The sequence below is a fragment of the Aplosporella prunicola genome (assembly GCF_010093885.1).
Source record: "Aplosporella prunicola CBS 121167 unplaced genomic scaffold K452scaffold_19, whole genome shotgun sequence".
Classification (NCBI taxonomy): Eukaryota; Fungi; Ascomycota; class Dothideomycetes; order Botryosphaeriales; family Aplosporellaceae; genus Aplosporella; species Aplosporella prunicola.
In genome coordinates this window covers 228,010-245,511 of record NW_022983547.1, presented here as the reverse complement: position 1 = coordinate 245,511, position 17,502 = coordinate 228,010, and the positions used below count along the sequence as shown (strand labels likewise).

The 17,502-nt window shown below is 56.7% G+C and overlaps 7 protein-coding genes across 7 annotated transcripts; 2 read left to right on the top strand and 5 right to left on the bottom strand.

Annotated features, from left to right (window-relative positions):
* Positions 1-210: 210 nt before the first annotated feature.
* Positions 211-1,248, bottom strand: K452DRAFT_231905 (uncharacterized protein; the record flags this gene model as incomplete). The annotated part of the gene is made up of 2 exons (XM_033537195.1): positions 211-926; positions 990-1,248. The coding sequence occupies 2 exons, from the start codon at positions 1,246-1,248 to the stop codon at positions 211-213; spliced, it is 975 nt and encodes a 324-aa protein (XP_033395274.1).
* Positions 1,249-1,410: 162 nt separating this feature from the next.
* Positions 1,411-6,052, bottom strand: K452DRAFT_274931 (uncharacterized protein). Its single transcript, XM_033539213.1, has 5 exons — positions 5,833-6,052; positions 5,630-5,737; positions 5,515-5,570; positions 2,752-5,460; positions 1,411-2,699 (listed from the first exon to the last, which is right to left on the bottom strand). The coding sequence occupies exons 1-5, from the start codon at positions 5,861-5,863 to the stop codon at positions 1,737-1,739; spliced, it is 3,867 nt and encodes a 1,288-aa protein (XP_033395273.1). The 5' UTR covers positions 5,864-6,052; the 3' UTR covers positions 1,411-1,736.
* A 455-nt stretch (positions 6,053-6,507) lies between these two features.
* Positions 6,508-8,555, top strand: K452DRAFT_328013 (uncharacterized protein; the record flags this gene model as incomplete). Its single annotated transcript, XM_033544961.1, has 4 exons — positions 6,508-6,773; positions 6,957-7,905; positions 7,960-8,158; positions 8,293-8,555. 4 exons carry the CDS (start codon positions 6,508-6,510, stop codon positions 8,553-8,555), a joined length of 1,677 nt encoding a protein of 558 aa, XP_033395272.1.
* Positions 8,556-9,039: 484 nt separating this feature from the next.
* K452DRAFT_232144 (uncharacterized protein) lies at positions 9,040-10,284 on the bottom strand (the record flags this gene model as incomplete). The annotated part of the gene is made up of 2 exons (XM_033537209.1): positions 9,040-9,605; positions 9,681-10,284. 2 exons carry the CDS (start codon positions 10,282-10,284, stop codon positions 9,040-9,042), a joined length of 1,170 nt encoding a protein of 389 aa, XP_033395271.1.
* A 284-nt stretch (positions 10,285-10,568) lies between these two features.
* K452DRAFT_352383 (iron reductase domain protein) lies at positions 10,569-14,449 on the bottom strand. Its single transcript, XM_033545770.1, has 8 exons — positions 14,108-14,449; positions 13,719-14,051; positions 12,886-13,664; positions 12,428-12,822; positions 11,548-11,582; positions 11,416-11,493; positions 10,854-11,344; positions 10,569-10,796 (listed from the first exon to the last, which is right to left on the bottom strand). Exons 1-8 carry the CDS (start codon positions 14,148-14,150, stop codon positions 10,734-10,736), a joined length of 2,217 nt encoding a protein of 738 aa, XP_033395270.1. The 5' UTR covers positions 14,151-14,449; the 3' UTR covers positions 10,569-10,733.
* A 762-nt stretch (positions 14,450-15,211) lies between these two features.
* K452DRAFT_254010 (uncharacterized protein) lies at positions 15,212-17,012 on the bottom strand. Its single transcript, XM_033538309.1, has 4 exons — positions 16,648-17,012; positions 15,921-16,584; positions 15,700-15,865; positions 15,212-15,639 (listed from the first exon to the last, which is right to left on the bottom strand). Exons 1-4 carry the CDS (start codon positions 16,896-16,898, stop codon positions 15,452-15,454), a joined length of 1,269 nt encoding a protein of 422 aa, XP_033395269.1. The 5' UTR covers positions 16,899-17,012; the 3' UTR covers positions 15,212-15,451.
* K452DRAFT_310506 (uncharacterized protein) lies at positions 16,961-17,447 on the top strand (the record flags this gene model as incomplete). The annotated part of the gene is made up of 3 exons (XM_033543344.1): positions 16,961-17,187; positions 17,229-17,283; positions 17,307-17,447. The coding sequence occupies 3 exons, from the start codon at positions 16,961-16,963 to the stop codon at positions 17,445-17,447; spliced, it is 423 nt and encodes a 140-aa protein (XP_033395268.1).
* Between the last annotated feature and the right edge of the window lie 55 nt (positions 17,448-17,502).

Genomic DNA, 17,502 nt, shown 5'->3' with positions numbered 1-17,502 from the left:
CCCTGAATGTCCCCCGCTTCACTCCAAGTAATGCAGAATTTCTGGCTGGTCTGCTAAAACCTTACCTTTGTGTGATGGTTTAGATGATGAAAACGGCCATGGCGATGGCAATGATGATGACAACAACAAACACCGTGCAAATGCTGCACGTCAGTCGTGCCTCGCTCGATCTTCTGTGAGATAACGATCAATACGCACAAGCGCCTGTTCTCACACATTCTCGACCCATCTGAAGATCAGACCGCTCAGCAGCGACCCCGCCGCCCAGACGCCAGAGTATCCCGCCGCGCCCACGACATCGCCGCCCTCGAGGACGCCAGCGGCGTGCGCAAACGAGTGCATCCACGAAAACACGACGAGCGTCGCGGTGCGCTTGATGAGCACGCGCGTCTTCTTGCTGCCCCACCAGAAGTTGTGCATGAGGTGCTCGACCAGGCCCGCCGTCTCAGGGTTGAACGCCTCGTGCTCAGCGTCGCCGCGGTGCGTCTGCGCGCTAAGGCTGGGAGTGAGAAGGAACTCACGCGCGGCGTAGCCGAGCGGGGCGAGCGTGATGAAGAGCGTCACGAGTGAGGCAGCGTGGGCGCGGACCAGCGAGACGAGCCCCTCGAAGTGCACCACCATGAAGCTGGGGAGGAAGGTCAGGAACGCAGCCGACAGGACGACGCTGTAGATGGCCGACCCGAGGAGCGACGTCGCGGTCACCGTCTGGAAGTCGTTGATGATGCTACGGTTGGGAACGGCCTCAGGGGCGGCGCGCGGGTTATGGGCCGGGGCGCGCGGGCGGAGCAGGCGCGTGGGGATGGCCAGCGAGGCGGCGTCGATGCTCAAGCATATGGCGATGGTCGCGGGCTGGACGTCATAGAAGGTGTAGAGAAGGTAGTACCAGGGCGAGTGGGTGAGGAGAGAGAAAGAGATGAGATCAATATCTGATGAAAAATCAGCTTCCACCTCTGGCAATGCGTCCTCCATCTGCGCCGCCATTTACTCACCATCGTAACTGGCAAACCAGCCAAGCCCCATCTCGGCCAGCCTCCACGCGATGCTCGACGCGACCTTGTAGTCCTCGTTGGAGCTTCTACACACGGCCCTCAGCTGCGGGTCGATGAACTCGCTCGCGCCGGAGTACAGAGCCATGGACGTGGCGAAACCAAGGACGACGAGCAGCGGGAAGCGCAGAAACGCGGGCAGCTTGGACGTGGGGACCGGAGCGGGCCTTGTCGCCATCGGCACGGCATTGTCGCGTGCCATTTCGTTGTACGAGACCATTGTCGCGAAACGCAGGTGATGGAGGGGTGCTGCGTTGAGAGCTGAGGGAAGGATGTGAGTGGGGAATGGTTTTTGTGTGGGACGGCGAGCGCGTTGGAAGCTCGAGCTGTTTGTCGCGCGAAAATGATTTCGTCATCCCGCAAGCCGCCTTGGCGCATCACCACTCTCGATTCTACTCGTAGGTACAGCAGAGCGCTACACAGAAATATCATACACGGCGAGGACCTATGCGTCCTCTCAGAGCGGCGATTTCAACCTACAGGTAATGACAAGACGCCAAAATGTACCCGGCGGCCCACAATGCTGCCTTCCATGCTCTGCACAAACCACCGGGCCAGTTATGTACGCATACAAGCTTTTACCGCAAGACAGAACAGAAGGGATTGATATAAAACAAGACAAGTGACTTTTTTGGCCTCCGCCCATCCAAACCAAAACCCAATGCGTGCAGAAAGCAGGGCTATGCGACCTTAGTTACCGCCCGCGCGACCGGGCCTCCTCGGCTTCTGCTGCTGCTTCTTCTTGCTCGCGCCGCTCTTCTTCTGCGGCTCGCCCTCAATGTAGCGAACGAGCTCCTCGATGCTGCGCTGCTGCATGTCTCCGCTGGCGCTCGAGTTGGGAGCACGGCCGCCGACGGCCTCGCTGACCGTCTGGCCGACGCGCGGCTGCGGGCGCAGGTTCTGGCGCGGCGTGAGCGGGATGCGGCGAATGCGACCGGCCTGGACGTCGCGGATCTGCTTGGCGTGAACGACGGCGCTCTGCGTGAGCTGCTCAAGCCAAGACTCGGCCTCCTTGGTGTTGCGGTCGTTGGGGCCAAGGATGGCGTTGAAGATGTTGAAGGACTCGCGCATGCGGTTGACAGCAGCGTGCATGTCCTTGTCGAGGGCCAGGGCCTGCGACAGCTGGAAGAGCAGCGTGGCGGTGTTGATCGACTGCTTGCCCGAGACTTCCTCGCTGATGGCAAGGCAGGCTTCGAACCACAGACGAGAATCGTGGTAGTGCTTCATGGTCTGGAGCATCACGGCAGCGTTGTTGATCGTGGTGATCGAGTCAGGGTGCTTGTTGCCGTAGATGACCTTCCACAACTCGAGAGCATGGCGGACGTAACCAAGAGCGACCTTGGTGTTGCCGTTGGCATGCTCGAACAGACCGAGGTTGAGGTACGCCAGGACGGTCTCGGACGAGTCGACACCAAGAGTACGCTCAGAGACGATGACAGCCTTGTGGGCCAGCTCAACGGCAGCGTTCTTTTCCTCCAAGCCATAGAGAAGAGTGGAAAGCTGGTGGTAGACACGAGCGACCTCGGGGTGGAGAACACCGTAGATCTGCTCGTGCAGGGACAAGGACTCCAGAAGGAGCTCCTGGCCCAGGTCCTTCTGGTCTTGGGCGATGGAGATGCGGCCAGCCTCGAGGGCCTCCTCAGCAAGCACGCTCTATAGTATTCGTCAGCACGGAATATACCAAGTTTGTTAGAAAGTTGCTTACCTTGGGCGACGCCTCCTTGACAAGGGGAACGATGTTCTGAATGTCGTCAGGGCGGAATGTGACAGCCGGAGCGGGCGTCGCAGGGGCAGCAGAACGAGCAGGAGAGGCCTTGTCCGCACCACCCTTCTTCTTGTTCTTCTTGCCAGAACCAGCAGCATTGCCGTTGGTCTGGGGCTTGGCCTCAACCGCAGGGGCGGCAGCCGGAGCCTGGGACGCTTGCTCCTTAGTGAAAGCGTACTCCTTGGCCTCAACCTGAAGACCAAGCTTCAAGCAGACCTCACGGAGCATCTGGAGCTGCTTGCCAGACTCAAACCAGTTCTCGCCGATGTCGAAGCGGAACCTCTGGGCAATCTCGCCGATAATGGCGGACTTGAGGCTCTCGGGAGTGACCGACTCAAAGCTGTAGTCACCCTCAGCGAACAAGGCCTTGAGGGAAGTGTCGACCTCAGCCTTGGGCTCGGCGTTCAGGTCGGTGCCGAGGAAGCAGTTGAGCAAGTGGGCAACGCAAGCACCAGAGAAAGGCGCAGGGAGGTAGCGAAGCTTGTCATTGGCAACGTGCTTGAAACCACGAGCAATCATCTCCTGGACAGCAAGGCGCTTGACGGCGTTGAGCCTGGGGTCCTCCTTGTCGGCCAGGGTGGCAATCTTGCCGAGGTACCTCATGTTGATACCACGCTTGTGGAGAAGGCTGGTGAGAGACTGGCCGTCCATAGGGAATCCAACATCTCCCTCCTGCAGGTCACGGATGAGGCGAGGAATGACCTCGTCGCTGAGGTAGTTGCACGCGGCGCGGACCTCAGCCTCGTCCTTGGCGTACTCCTCCTTCTCCTCGTCGGTCTGGGGCACTTGGCCGCAGAAAACATCGGGGTTGAGCGCGAACTGGAAGCCGGAGATGTCGACGCGGTCCTGCTCGGGCTCCTTCTTCTCGCCCTCGCCCTCAGTCTCGGTCTTGGCCTCGCCGTTCTCCTTGTTCTTCTCCTCCTCTTCCTTCTTGGCAGCCTCCTTGGCCTCCTGGCGCTTGGTGAGCTCCGCCTTGACGTACTCCCGAAGCTTGAGACGGTTGTAGGACTCGACAAGCTCAGTACGCATAACGGCCATGCGGTGAGGGTAATCCCGCTCCTTGTCCTTAGTCTTGCCCTCCTCAGGCTCCTGCCAGTACTGCTCCAACCAAGCAACATCCAGAGGGGTGATCCTGTACAGGTCAAGCGCGTACTTCCTGCCGTCCGTACCGAGGAGACCCTTCGTCTCGACGGAGCCCTCCAGAACGTGGGCCTTGTTCTCCTTGTCCCAAACAGTGTGCTTCTTCACACGCATAGCCTTGGACAGCTGCTCGAAAAGAGGGGCGAACGCCTCGTTCTCAGCAACCACGTCCTTGCCTTCAACACCACCGTAGTCGATCTGGTGCTCGCCAGGCTCGCGCTGCTTGAAGATACCCGGAACGATGCTCTGACCGACAATACGCTTACCGAGGTAGTCAACAACGACGGTTCCGGGGGTGAAAAGACCGGTGATGTCGAGCTGGTTAACAGCCTTGACACCCATGACGTCCTTGCCGGTCGCGACGCGGGCAGCCTCATCGCCACCGTCAGTGGCGAAGGTACCAACGCCATCAGCACCGAAAGAGAAGAAGATGTTATTCCAGACGAAGATCTGCGCATCCTTGCCCTCAGTGGGGTTCAGAGGAGCGACCTCGCCACGAGCGACGAGCACCGCACCGCGCACAGCCGCCTCGTTGTAGTCGGCGAACAGCTTGGAGGTGAGGCGCTCACGGAAGACGCGGTCCTGAACGGAATCACGGGGCAGCTCCCTGGTGGACTGGAACTCCTCGTTCCAGTCACGGAGGTTGTCCGCGCTCTCCAGGCCGGAGATGAGGTAGTTCTCCTGCGTACGGGTAATGTCGGCCTGGTGGGAGTTGACGGCAGAGGTCGGCGGGGGAACCATCCACGGGCTCGCGGGAATGGCGTTGGACAGCTGGAACATGGCGAGAGGGTCCTTGGCGTTGTTGTACTCGAGAAGCTCCTGGAAAGAAGCATCAAACGAAGGCGACAGCTTCTGGATGAGCGTGAGCAGCGAGTGCTCCGCGATGGCCTTGGGCGCCGAACGGGGGAACGGGTCGAACTTCTGGTTGGTCGACTTGTTCACGAAGAAACCAGAGACGTGCGAAGTGATCTGGTACTGCTCGCCCTCGTTCGTGGTCACCTGCAGGTACAGCAGGTGGCCCTTGGCGCGAAGGTGGTAGGGAGGGGGGTTCCACGGCGACAACGAGATGGCCTTGACCGTCTTGGGCGCGGAGTCCTGCGGCAGAGGCAACAAGGTCTGGACGGAACCCGCCGAGTCGAAGCTGTAGTTATCCAGCACGGAGCTCTCGGGCTTGCCAGCGGCCTTGGCCTCAGCAGCAGCGATGTTGGCCGAGACGTCATGCAGAAGCGACACGCCAGCCAGAGCACCATGCGCAGTGTCTGTCCGGTCACCGGAGGCGCCAATGAGCTCCCTTGTCCTGATGAAGTGCATCCTAGCCTCCTTCTCGGTGTAAGGGTCCTCCACCAGCTTCAGCTCCGACTCCGGGCCAATGCCAGGGACCTCCGACAGCTCGACGAAGTCATTGATGCGCTCGCCGTTGTGCTCGAGGTGGAAGCAGGAGTATTGGAAGGTGTGCGGGGCGTCAATGATGGATTGGCGGAGGTCCTGGACCTGTTCTTGCGTCGAGGCCTGTGCAATTGTTAGCTACACGTGCCTGTGGCTTGGTGCACGATGGGTACCGACGATGACTTGGGTCTCGAATGGCTCGTGTGGCAACTTGACGGTCAGAGTGAAGACGTCTGCGAGACTGTGTTGGTTCAGCCGTTTCTAGAGGACCGGAGTGCAGGCTCAAGCTTACTGTCAATGGGCTGGCCATTGCCGGCGTCCTCTTCCGTCTGCTCTCCGTTCTCCGCAGGAGCAGCCTCTCCGTTCACTGGCTTCTCCGGGGCCGTCGACTCAGCTTTCACTGCTCCAATGGATGGGTTAGCGGACTGCGAGCAGCAAGAGGGCACGTGCGACTGGGCGCGACGGGCGAGATGGAGGGTTGGAGATGGGGCGTACCTGGCGTCGAGGCGTCATTGGAAGCAGCCATTTTTCTGGCGCGGGGACGGTGATGGAGGCGTGAGGCGGAGGCTGAAGGGACTGGACAATGGGCCTAGGTGGATGGGAATGAAAGAGCGAGATAGAGAAGGCGCATCTAAATGTACAAGGTGGTGGCGGAGGAAGGGAGCTGTCGTCTGCGGCGCGCATCCAAACCTCTCGAGGGTAGCCAAATTCTTTGCTATGATCCCGAAGCGGCCCGAAGCAGCGCGGCCTCCAGACACGCGCCAACGGTACATCACTCGCCTCGGCATTTGTCCAGCCCCAAGCCCGCGGGTCTTTGCAGAGAGCATCACTGCCTTGTAGTAACACACTGAGCTAAGTCCCGGGCTCCCCGTATTGTCGCAGAATCTTGGTTGCGCGTCCTGCCACGCGACAGCTGTGTGAGTCGCTGCCAAGCTTCCCCAGGAGCTAGTTTCCCGCTGCCACTGCCACCGCGCAGACACGCACGGCACCAACCTTTTCTTTTCTCCTCTGTCGCTCGTTTCAACTCGTCATCCATTTTCCCTTCCTTGCTCTCTTTTTTGTAATCCTCAACCCGTCGTTCTTTCATCGGCTTCTTCTCGGAGTTCTGCTTTCTTGCCCCCCTGTCCTGTCCTTTTCCTTTTCCGAGAACGCCCCTTGACGCCATTGGTCATGCTTCGGGCGGCGTTCCGGGCGCATAGCCTTCGATCCGCCTCAGCCGCGTCCCGCCGCGCTGACTGTCGCTTCGTGCAGCCTGCCCGCGTCGCTGCCGTCGGCAGGCGCTGGGTATCAGGAGGATCGCCGGCCCCGCAGCCCCAGCCTGATCCCACTGAAGCCGAAACTTTTGCGGAGAGCAAAAAGAATGGAGAATGGCGCGAGACCGCGTGGAAGATGTTCGAGAGTGCGATGACAACCTTTGCATCCATCTCGGTCTTAGGGTAGGTTGAAGCTTGAAGTGCGCTCGTTAAAGCTGTCATCGCTTGAGATTCGTGGTTCAGTCCAACATTTTTCACTTTGTGACATCTGCCATGACATGTCCTGTACTTTGCAAAGAGCACCCCAATCGAGCGCGCCGGAACCATGATATCATTTGTAAGAACACCTAGTTGACCCGAATATAGGCTCGTAGGATACAGTTATACCGTCTACTACAAGAGAATGGTCATTGAGAAGATGGACAATGCCTTCAGTCCAGGAGACCCTGTACTTACCATAGCTAAGGGTGGACTCCCTCGTGCCAAAGAGGCAGAGGAAGGCGATTGGATCTACAGAGACGAGCAAGAAAAGTTCGACGCCATTATGCGGGGCGATGACAGAGGCCATTACCATCTGATCATCGGCGAAAAAGGCACCGGCAAAACATCCATGATTATTGAAGCCATGTCCAAGAACAACGGCGAGGGCGTCGCCATGTTTGAAGCTCACTCGGACCCCGAAATCTTCCGCATCAGGCTAGGAAAAGCGCTGGACTTTGAGTACCACGAGGACAACATCGGTTCCCTCTTCTCCATTCGTGGCCCCCGGGATGCTTCGGCTCTGCTCGACATTGAACGAGCATTCAACAAGCTGGAGAAGGTTGCCCTGAAGCGGAGAGAGAAAATAGGCCGGCCGCTGGTCCTTGTCATCAACAGCGTCCATCTTCTCCGTGACGACGAAGATGGCAAAGACCTGATTGAGCTCCTGCAGCAACGTGCGGAGCAGTGGGCAGCCTCCAATCTCGCTACTGTTGTCTTCAATTCGGACGATTACTGGGTATATGAACGACTGAAGCTCTTTGCGACGCGGATGGAGGTTACACCCGTCAAGGATCTTCCGAAGTTCAAAGCTCTGGCTGCCTTGAGGCTCTACCGCATGAAATATTTTGGCCAAGCACCTTCGGATGAGGACCTCGAGTATATTTACAACAGGGTTGGTGGCAGGTTGTCTTTCCTCAACCGTGTTGCAAAGGCCAGTGACATGAAGGCGCTTTGCAACAAGATTTGCGAAGCAGAAAAGACGTGGTTCCTGAACCAATGTTGGATCCTCGGTGAGCCCATGGATGATGACGTTATGGACCAACAGAAGTACGCTGTAAGTGCAATTTTCTACGCTCCTCTACGTACTCAATCGCTGATGCGTGCCTAGTCCGCGGCTATGGTCTTGGCCAAGGCGCTCTACGACAAGGAGAAGGAAATGGAGCAGATCTATGATACGGAAAGGGGCCACATACTCCCCGAAATCCCACTGCACAAGGCGCGCGAGATCATGACCCGAGCCGACTTCATCAAGGACTACGACCACGTCAACATCTTCACCATCGACTCCAGAGCCATGGTCCGAGCCGGTGAGTCAAACATTTCTTCTACGCCCCCCTCTCACGACCGCCCTTGGGCCGTAGTGCGAGCTGGTGCGTCTCATTTTCTTCGGGCACCCCCAAGTCCGACCATTCTCGCGGCGTGTTTATCTGACTTTGCTTAGACTCGGTCCCCATGCAAAACGCCTTCCGTGAAATTTGCTCCCAGCCTGGCTTCGATCAGCACCTTGAAGACACGCTCGACCGCATTGGCGCTATCGAGAGTCTTGGTCGTACTCGCGAGCTTACGATCAAGGATCTCTGGAATGGCGGCAAGTACAAGGTTACTACTCATGACTACAAGGGCAGGGTTAATGGAGACGTTACGATGGAGGTGGAGGGTGGAGCTGGTCCTGGGCCAGAGGATGAAGAGGAGAAGGATGATTAAAAGCAGTTGTTGGTTTTGGAATATGAAATATGGGCGCGAAATACTGGGTTGAGGTGGGGTTACTTTACAAGAGATTTTCCTTTTCTGTGGTAGAGCATTGTTTGTTGAGATAAAAAGAACGGAAGAGGAAATTGTCTTGAACATTGGTAGATTTCCTTCGTCTGCTAAACTGGTCATATGGTTTTTCGGTTTCTGTCACTGCGCTGGAGCTGGCTCGGCAAAGGACTACGCTTGCGAGGTTTACATTCTCTTTGTTATACAAACATGTCTGCTCATAACCCATTCTGTCTGTATACCCATTAAAACAGCCAAACGCCAATGTCTAAGCCGTGGCAAATGCCAAAAGCGACCGCTCCTAGAAGGTATCATACTAACGCAACAACAAAACCGAAAGAAAGGTGAAGTATTAATTACACACGCGCGCATCGTGTCTTCTTCTCGCCACCAGTGGTCCAACTCCAACAACCATCTAGACGTCTCTCGTCTATCGGATCCGGGCAATACGCTTCTTGGCGACGTCGATCTTGCCGCCGACACGGTCGACGTCCTCGTCCAGCATGCCGAGCATGGTGTTCTGCAGCTCGAGCTCATCGGCAATTTGGACGCCCATCTCGCGCATGCGGCGCACGGCCTTGGTGAGGTCGGTGACGTCCTCGTCCTGCTCGCGCATCATCTGCTGCTGCAGCTGCAAGACGCCCGAGTTGTCGAGCTCGCGGGTGCGCTGCGTCTCGGGGGCCGGGCCGCCCAGGGTGCGGCGCGACGTCGGGGTGCGCGAGATGCCGGGCACCGGCGGGTCCGCAAAGACGTCGGCGATGTTGGTCGTGTTCTTGGAGCTTGTCCGCGCGCCGCGGCTGAACAGGCCAGCCTTGTCGAGTGGCGTCGCCGTGCCCGAATTCGCGCCGAGCGACGACGTGCTGGCACCAACGGCCGTCTTGACCGCCATGGCGTTGAGAATGCCCTCGAGCCCTTCTTTTTCTTTGCGCGCGCCCGTGATCAGGTCCCGGCGCCGCCGGAGCTCGCCATCGCCTAGCTTCTCGCCGGTGAAGTCGTCTTCGTCCTCGTCTTGGGATTGGCTCCGTCCGCTCTTGGACGTGCCCTTCCGCCCTGTGCCATTGCTCTTCTCACCGTTGCTGCCGCCACCCAACGTTTTCAGGCCCTCTTCCAGCGCAACGATAAGTGTGCCCGCTAGCACGAGGAATTTCTTTGCTGTCGCGCCAGCCTCGTGCTGCGCTTGGGCCGTCTGCGCTTGCTCGCGTCGCGTCAGAGCCAGTCGAGCTTGGTGTAGCTGACTCTTGAGGTCTTGGTGCACCGTGAGCCAGGCCCCCGCATCTTTGATGCCCAGTCCTCCGCGTCCGGGTTCCTTGGTTCCGCTGCTGCTGCCACGCTGCGTAGCGCCCAAGTCCAAGAAACTACGCCAAGCGCTCGTGTGCCGCCACCGCGCGTCCGAGTCCGTCTCGATGGCGGTGAGGTACGCTTCCAGCTCACGCCGTCGGTGCTCCGTCAGAGTTGGGTTGTTCACCGTACTCGAGAACCAGTGCTTCCCTGGCAGCGACGCCGGCGGCGGCTCGTTGACCGACGAGGTAAGCGCCGTGTGCAGCGCTTCAAAGTCCGAGTAGCGCTTGTTGATGGTCGTGGTGCGCAGCGGCTGGCGGATGGAAACCGTGTAGATGGTGAAGGGCTTTGCGCTGCTCGAGACGCTGGTCGTGGGTATGGATATGTCGAGCGGCATGGTGATGATGTACTCCCTAGGTCGGTCGATTGATCGAAAGGAGAGGGTGAGTAGCGAGGGCGGATGCCGGCTGTCGCAAAGACATGCAACGGGACAAGACAAGGCTTTATGGGCACCTGAGGCTCATGATATAACGGTATAGCAAGACGTGTTAAGGTAGTCGGCGTGCGTTGTCAGGTCAAAACAGTGGACTCGCGATGCAGGGAAGCTCCCGCTTGAGCCACAACTCACCAGCCACGTGCGTAATGTTGCAGATCACACGACGGCTGATTGACCACTAGTCACACGTGATGTGAAGAAACTCCATATGCATTTTTCAGCCCAAACGGACTAAAGCCCTCCTCAATCGTCTACCACTCCCTATTCAACAGCAATCTGCAGGGTATTCGTGAAGCGGCCAACCCGGCCATATGAAACGCATCGCTCAATGCTATAAGCCCAAGCATCGTCTAAAACGTCTCTTCTTCCTCCTCGATCTCGCCTTCCAGCTCCGCCGGGATCTCGAAGCCCTCCTGTGAAGCCGAATTAGCAGTCATTTCTCGAGCCACTCTGCCCATCATGTTTCATACCTCTGTCGAGTAGAGAATGTTCTGGATCGACTTCAGCAGGCCCTCGTCCTTCTCCAGCTCGGGGTCCGCCTCCATGGCGTTCTGGATCAGAAGCTCAATGTCCCTCAGCTTGCTGAAGTAGAAGTCCCTCTCCCTCTCAAGACCCGCCACCGTCTCCTTCAGCGCGTTGTTCTCCTGCGTGAGCGCAGCCGTCTGCGCGCTGGACTGCGGGGTCCTGGTGCGGGGCGGCGCGGCGGCGGCGCTGCTGCTGGTAGAAGCGACCCTACGTGCCGTTGAAGAGCCGGCGCGGGGAGCGCCGCCAGCACGGGCACCGCCGCTGGCAGGAGCGCCAGCGCCCTTGCGACGGGAAGGCGCATCGTAGTCACCACCGGGGAAGTACTGATCCCAGTAGCGCTTGGTGAACTGGAGGAACTCGAGGTTGTCCTGCATCTTGCACTTGACGAGCGACTCAATGTGGAGAGGGTGGTCGATGGCATGCTTGGCGAAGGTGTCTGCAATAGCAATTTGCGTGAGCAAGCCTGCTGTATAGGGCTTGAGAAGCTGGAATTTGGGGGAATATTACTCTGCAAAATTTTGAAGTTCTGCAAATACGTGTACTCGTTCTTTGCGTCGAACTTGACCCTCGACATGGGCACGTCAACTGCAAAAACATTAGCTGCGCCCACTGGTCCCGCCACGTTTAAGGGGCACCTACGGAAAATGCTGTCATAGACCTGACAGAGAGGCGCGCTGGGGTTGGTATATTAGCGTTTGTCGCACTGAAAAGCGCTCGACAGCCCTGGCTGACGTGGTGGGTACGGAACAGGTGGTGTGAACAGGGTGTTGCGGGGGGTTGGTGTTGGCGTACCCAGTACCACATTGCTCGACCTTGGTAAGGTTCAGCTGGAGAAGGCTGTTGATCCAAGTGAGCAGCTCCTGCCTGTGTCAAACCTGTCAGTCGCTGTGCGCGGTGCGGATGAGAACGGCAAGGCGCTTGCCGGAATGGGCATACCTAGATTCTCCCATGGTGGGCTGTCCTGGTGCGGTCTGGCGGATTCAGAGGGATACTGCAGTGTCTTGGAAGACGTTGACTCGGTGAGTGCCGATCTGAGATACGGGCCAGGCGGTGCGAAGGGTCGAGGACGGGCGCGGGATTGGGTGCTGGATGAAATCTGGGTGTTGATTGTTGATGTATCGGAACGCCCCCCGCCAAAACTTCGGGTGAATGCCCCTCAGCGTCAGAGCGTTGATCTTCGAGTCCCCGTCACGCCTGTCCAAGACATCAACGTTCAACCTTACGGAGTGGCTCCCGTCGGCTAAGCGGGACTCCCTGCCGAACAGGAAGGCTGTGGAATCCTTTTCATCTTCTACCAAATCACTTCGTGATTGCTCTCATCACCAGTACGGATGCACTGATCGTCCCGCAGCATGACGACGGTACTTTCATTTCAAGACACATCAACCTCACCGCAAGACACACGCTTCTAATTATACCACCCAGAAAGTCAAGTATAGGTATCCTCGCTTCAGCATCCTCGCTCTAGCCTCGCTTCCCGTCCCGACGGCTTCATCATCTGCGGTTCTTCGGATCGTACCGACCGTAGTACTCTTCTCGCCTATCTGATGACACGGGACTGTTGCTAGTGCCGGAACCTTTCCGAGGTGGAGAACCGGCGTAGGCGGGCGGGGTTCTTGCCCTTTTGATCTCACCATAAATTGCAGCAAATACGTAGATCAGCCAGATGATGCCACCGACAACACCATATGCGATATACGCAGACTGGCCCGCATTGTCCGCCCAAAGCAGGCCGAGGCCTCCGTTGATGATTCCGAGCGTGATGATAATCCGGCCGAGCCAAAGATGACCGTATGACCACAAGGTGCGCTTTCTGTATTTCTTGAAAAGAGCGTGGTGCATAAAGCCAAGTATTGGCTGGAAAAAAAGAAGAACGAAGAGCACGATGCCGATTATGGGGTGGTACATGTCCATCTGCGTAGCTGGTCAATTCAACGGTCTATAAAAAAGAATGCGGCATGGTGTTGCAGGGCTTACCGCTTTCATTTGGGTGGCGATGTAGACACCTATTCCGAAAGCCGCAATGAAGAGCATATAACCGAGTATCTGGATGGCTGCATGGAACCAAATTAAGCTTGGGAAACTGAAGAGCCGGATGCTGATTGCGCCAAAGGGGAAGAAAATCACGAAGGCCAGACAAGCCAACACTCCATGCGCAATCAGCATATCCCTATGGCTACCAAAAAGTCCCTGTTGGCCGCTCAGTTGTAGCGGATTCGACGGATTCGCGCCAAAGCTGTTAACGCTGTTCCCCCCGGAGGAACTGCCGTCATCGTCACAGTAGTTGTCGTCCGACGCGCGCTTGGAGTTCGGCCCTGGCCAAGGTAAGCCGGAAGGAACAGAATTGGGGTAGTTCCCATTCCACCCACCATAGCCAGTTGGGCGGGCCGTGGGCCGTCCCGTCCACGGATAACCACCGTTAGCAGTAGTTGTGCTACCTCCAGAAGATCCGGCCGAAGTACTTCCTGAGTTACTTCCTGAATTGGAAGAGCTCCTCGGGGTGCAGCTCCGTGTCCCAGTAGCTCCGCTTGAACCTGACCCCGAAGTGCTGGACGAGGACGTAAACGGGTTGACACTACTGCCGCCTTTCGCTTGTGCGAAGTCCCAGGTAAACTTTCCGTATCTTCCGTGCTGAGAGATACTCTGGCTTTTATCGTCGGTATTCAAAGCACTTCCTGATTTGCTTGCATATATCCAGGTAGCATCAGAGGAGGTGAAGTCCATGGAACCACCGGACCAAGAGTTGCAATTTGAGCCTACAATGTGCTCTTATGAGTACCATGCTAGTAAGTAGAGAGATGGTAACTTACATTTGACATTTGCTACCATCTTCCCGTTAGACACGCCAGATCCATCAAGGAGTGTGACCTTAGCCGCTTCGTTGTAATTCGGCATGACATGCCCTGTACCTAGTCGAGGAGAAAGCGTCACGTTCTTTCCATCGGCTGAGGTATACATGACGAAGATGTTGGACCCAGACATGGAGCCGCCTTGGCCCAAGGCGACCCATGAGTAACTGGTCGGTGCTGTCAATTGAAAGAAAATGTCGCCATCTCCTGAGGAAGCAGTGTTTTCTGGAATATTGAGTCCGAAACACACATCGCCTTGACAGGCGCTGGAAACCTGAGCATAGGCGGTAGAGGCTTCGCAGGATAGTCAACATCGACTGTGTAATCGGGAGTGGGGTCTATCAACTCACCAAGCCCTATTAGGGCAGCAGCAACTTTGCGGGTCGTCAACATTCCAGCAGATAAGGGGAAAGAGGTGGAAGAGCAATATTTGGGGTTTGTCTGGGTCAAGGTTGCCAAGGGATTATATTTAACTCTGAACAAAGAAAACGAGGAGAGGCTGTCTCTAGCGCCCCGGACAGCTGACAATGAATTGCGAAGGGGGCCGTTGCAAGGTGCAAGGTGATCATCAGTTCACTCCATCAGGCGGACGGCGGAGAAGCCCTTCAGCTATTTGAGTAGAACTTCCGTCAACTCAAGTCTTGGTGGCATTACGTTGCCCCCTCCAAGCCTAAAAGCTTGTGCGTCTGCACGCATGCATGCACTATCCATCTCCCGACGCCCGACACAGTAGAGCTCGGAATAGCGCAGCGGCAGCAACAGAAGCAAAGGCAAAGGCAGGGCAATGAGATACTATCCCGCTCAGCTCCGAAGGGCTTGGCTCTTCTCAGGCTTGTGTCGCGATTGCTCCGATGCGGGGATCCGTGACCTGGGCGGTGCCCCCCAGCCTTACACCTGCATCAGCCAACCGCCGCCTATATGAAGCGCGCTGGTTGCCCTGAATTGACGACAGCCCAGCCGGCCACGCGTCCTTTTGGCGCGGCGCTGGTGGCAGCCTCAGCTTACGCTCGTTGCTGTGTGCGCTGATCGGCTCCCCGAACGTGCAGAGGAGACGCGAGCGGGAGAGCAGAGTAAGTCGACGTCGCGCGAGTCGTCAGCGCCAGGAACGGGTGTCACCTTGCATACCCTCGATGGAAACCTTGCGTCCTCCCTTTTCTCATGATAGGAATGCAAGATTGCGTGCGAGGCCCGTCGTCTGGCTTTTTGCGACAGCTTTCCGCGATCACTACCTATCGTTCGCGGCGGGGAGGCTGTGCTTTCGTCGACTCTTTTCCCAATTTTGACTTTCATGCAGGTTGACTACCGCCACTAACCACAGCCTTGGTCTCGTATTTGCTCGACTAACAAACGCCTATTTTCTTATTCGTACAACGACGGACGACTGGTCTCGACTGCCCCACCAGTTCTCTCAACTTCCCCTCTTTACCCATTCGAGTTAGTGATGGCTCCCGTACCTCTGGAATTCTGGGCCTCGTTACATTCCGTCCTTTTGGCAGCATCCCTACAATCGAGCTGTCGATAGCGAAGCTGCAAAATGATCTGGTGTTGCGATGGCCAGTACAACCTCTTGCACGAGAAAGATTGCAACACAATACTTCAACATATGTAGAAGTCTCGCTTGTTCGCTCAGCGCAAGCCCGTGCAGCCTAGGGTTTTCGCCGAAAACAGCAACAACATCCGTCTCTTCGCTGCCCTTACGTAGAGTGCTTGAGGATCCACTCGTCCTCTGCTAGCTCTCCAGCGGAGCAGCGCTTTTCTGGCTCCCACTGTAGCATCTTCCGCATAAAGCGTAGGAAGCACTCCCTGTCTTCCCCTTCAAGAGACGTTTCCCTGCGCTCAAGCGGAGTCGGATCTGGAATGGGAATCCCCGCGCAAAACTCACCTGGAAAAACACGTTGTTAGCGAAAGGGAATATTCCAACGATAGAAAGCACGCAACTCACCAGCATCAGAAAAGAACTTGCTCCTTAGGTTCGCCCTGGCAAGAAGGCTCGGCGGCGGTGGACCGAGAAGGACTATCATTTCGGCGAGATAGGCTCGGCCCCGGTATGTTTGGAGTTCCGGGTCGTTGCCGGTGAACAAGTGCTCACCCTGGAAGGCGTCCCAGACCTGCGAGTAGGAAGTCGTCAGTTATAGAACTCCCATCCAAGCTATCGGCACTCACCATGCATCCCACGTTCCATATATCAACGCTATACGTCCATGGAATATCTAGGATAATTTCCGGTGCTCGATAGACATTAGGCTGGATATCTTCCCGGTGCTCGACCCCGTCATCTAGAGGTACAGCTGAGCCAAAATCACACAGTATAGGCGCATAGAAGTCTTTTGGCATGTTAAGCTCACGGGAAAGGTAAATAATTCCCCCATACAGCTCTTTCCTTGGGCAAGGTTCTGTAAGCTCCTCCTGTTCAAACTCTTCAAGCACAGAATTATCTGCTGGGAGCATTATGTTAGCCTCCTTGATATCGATATGCGCAACGTGGCATTCTTTGTGCAGAAAGTCTAGGGCATGGAAAAGGCGCTTAAGTGTAAAAGCCACAACTGGCTCGGGCAGTCTCCGCACAGGGTTACGATGCTTGATACCAAGTATGTTCTCCCAGAGCGGCTGGTGAACGAGGCACCGGTGCTGCCCTTTGGGCCCATTGACGTCGAATGAGTCGAGTAGCGAACGGACGGCAGTACGGCCCGGGTGGTCCTTGAAGATACCACTGGTTGCCGCACCCGAAGCATTCTCGACGCGCTTATAAATGTTGAGCTCGTTGTCCAGCTCACTCCCCATGGATTCGGAATGGATGAAGAGTTTGAGAGCAACGTGGCGGCATTCGCTAAAGTTTATAGTTGAGCGAATACTATAGGCGCCAGGCAGAGAAGGAATATAACTAGCCTACCTCAGGTCCCGTGCTAGCCACACTGTTGAGGTGGCTCCATACCCTAACTTCCCCACGACTTGATAGCGTTCCCGCAAAATTTCGCCGATTCGGACAGGATAGTACCGGGAAGCAACATAGTCTGGAAGGGTCTCCTCTTCGACCTTCTTGTCTGCTGAAATAGGGACGAAACCCTTACTGGGGAATGCGAGTGGCTTCCATGTGCGGCCGAAAAGCGGCTTCTTCGACCACATGCGGCTGAAAAGCGACATTATCACAACATCGTCTAAACAGCCTACTGTCTTATCAGCGCGATCGTTGCAGCAGTGTGAAAATGCCCGGTTACGATAACGTGTTGCTGCTTGGATGGAGGTGCAGAATACGCTGCACGACGGTGGTTTGTTGTTTGTTTGGCCGATGCCGAGGGCAAGGTGCACATTCTCTCTCGGCAACGCCTCCTGCAACAAAGTCTATCACAACCTCCCCTGCCACGCCGCCTACGAATGCCAATGTTTCTCAAAATCCATATCCCAGTCATGACATGTTCCCGCATCTCTCTCAGTGAGTTTTCACTGATGACGTTGACTTGCCTAGCCAAGCAGTGTACGCGCAATGTGGCTTAGAAAGCCGAGCGCTCGGCACACGCATGCCATGCATGTAAGTAACTACCCGCCATGCAGCCAGCTTTGATTGACAAATTCCGGGGACTGGATTTCACTCCGCTGCGAGATACGAATTCCGGGGGTGCTTCCTTGGAAACAACGTGCATGTACATGGCGCTCCGGGTCTCCTCCCGAAACCCCTGCAAATGGCCTGCCTAAACATCATAGGTGACTGACCTGTCTCAGGGCGACCGGCAAGATTCCTGCCGACATA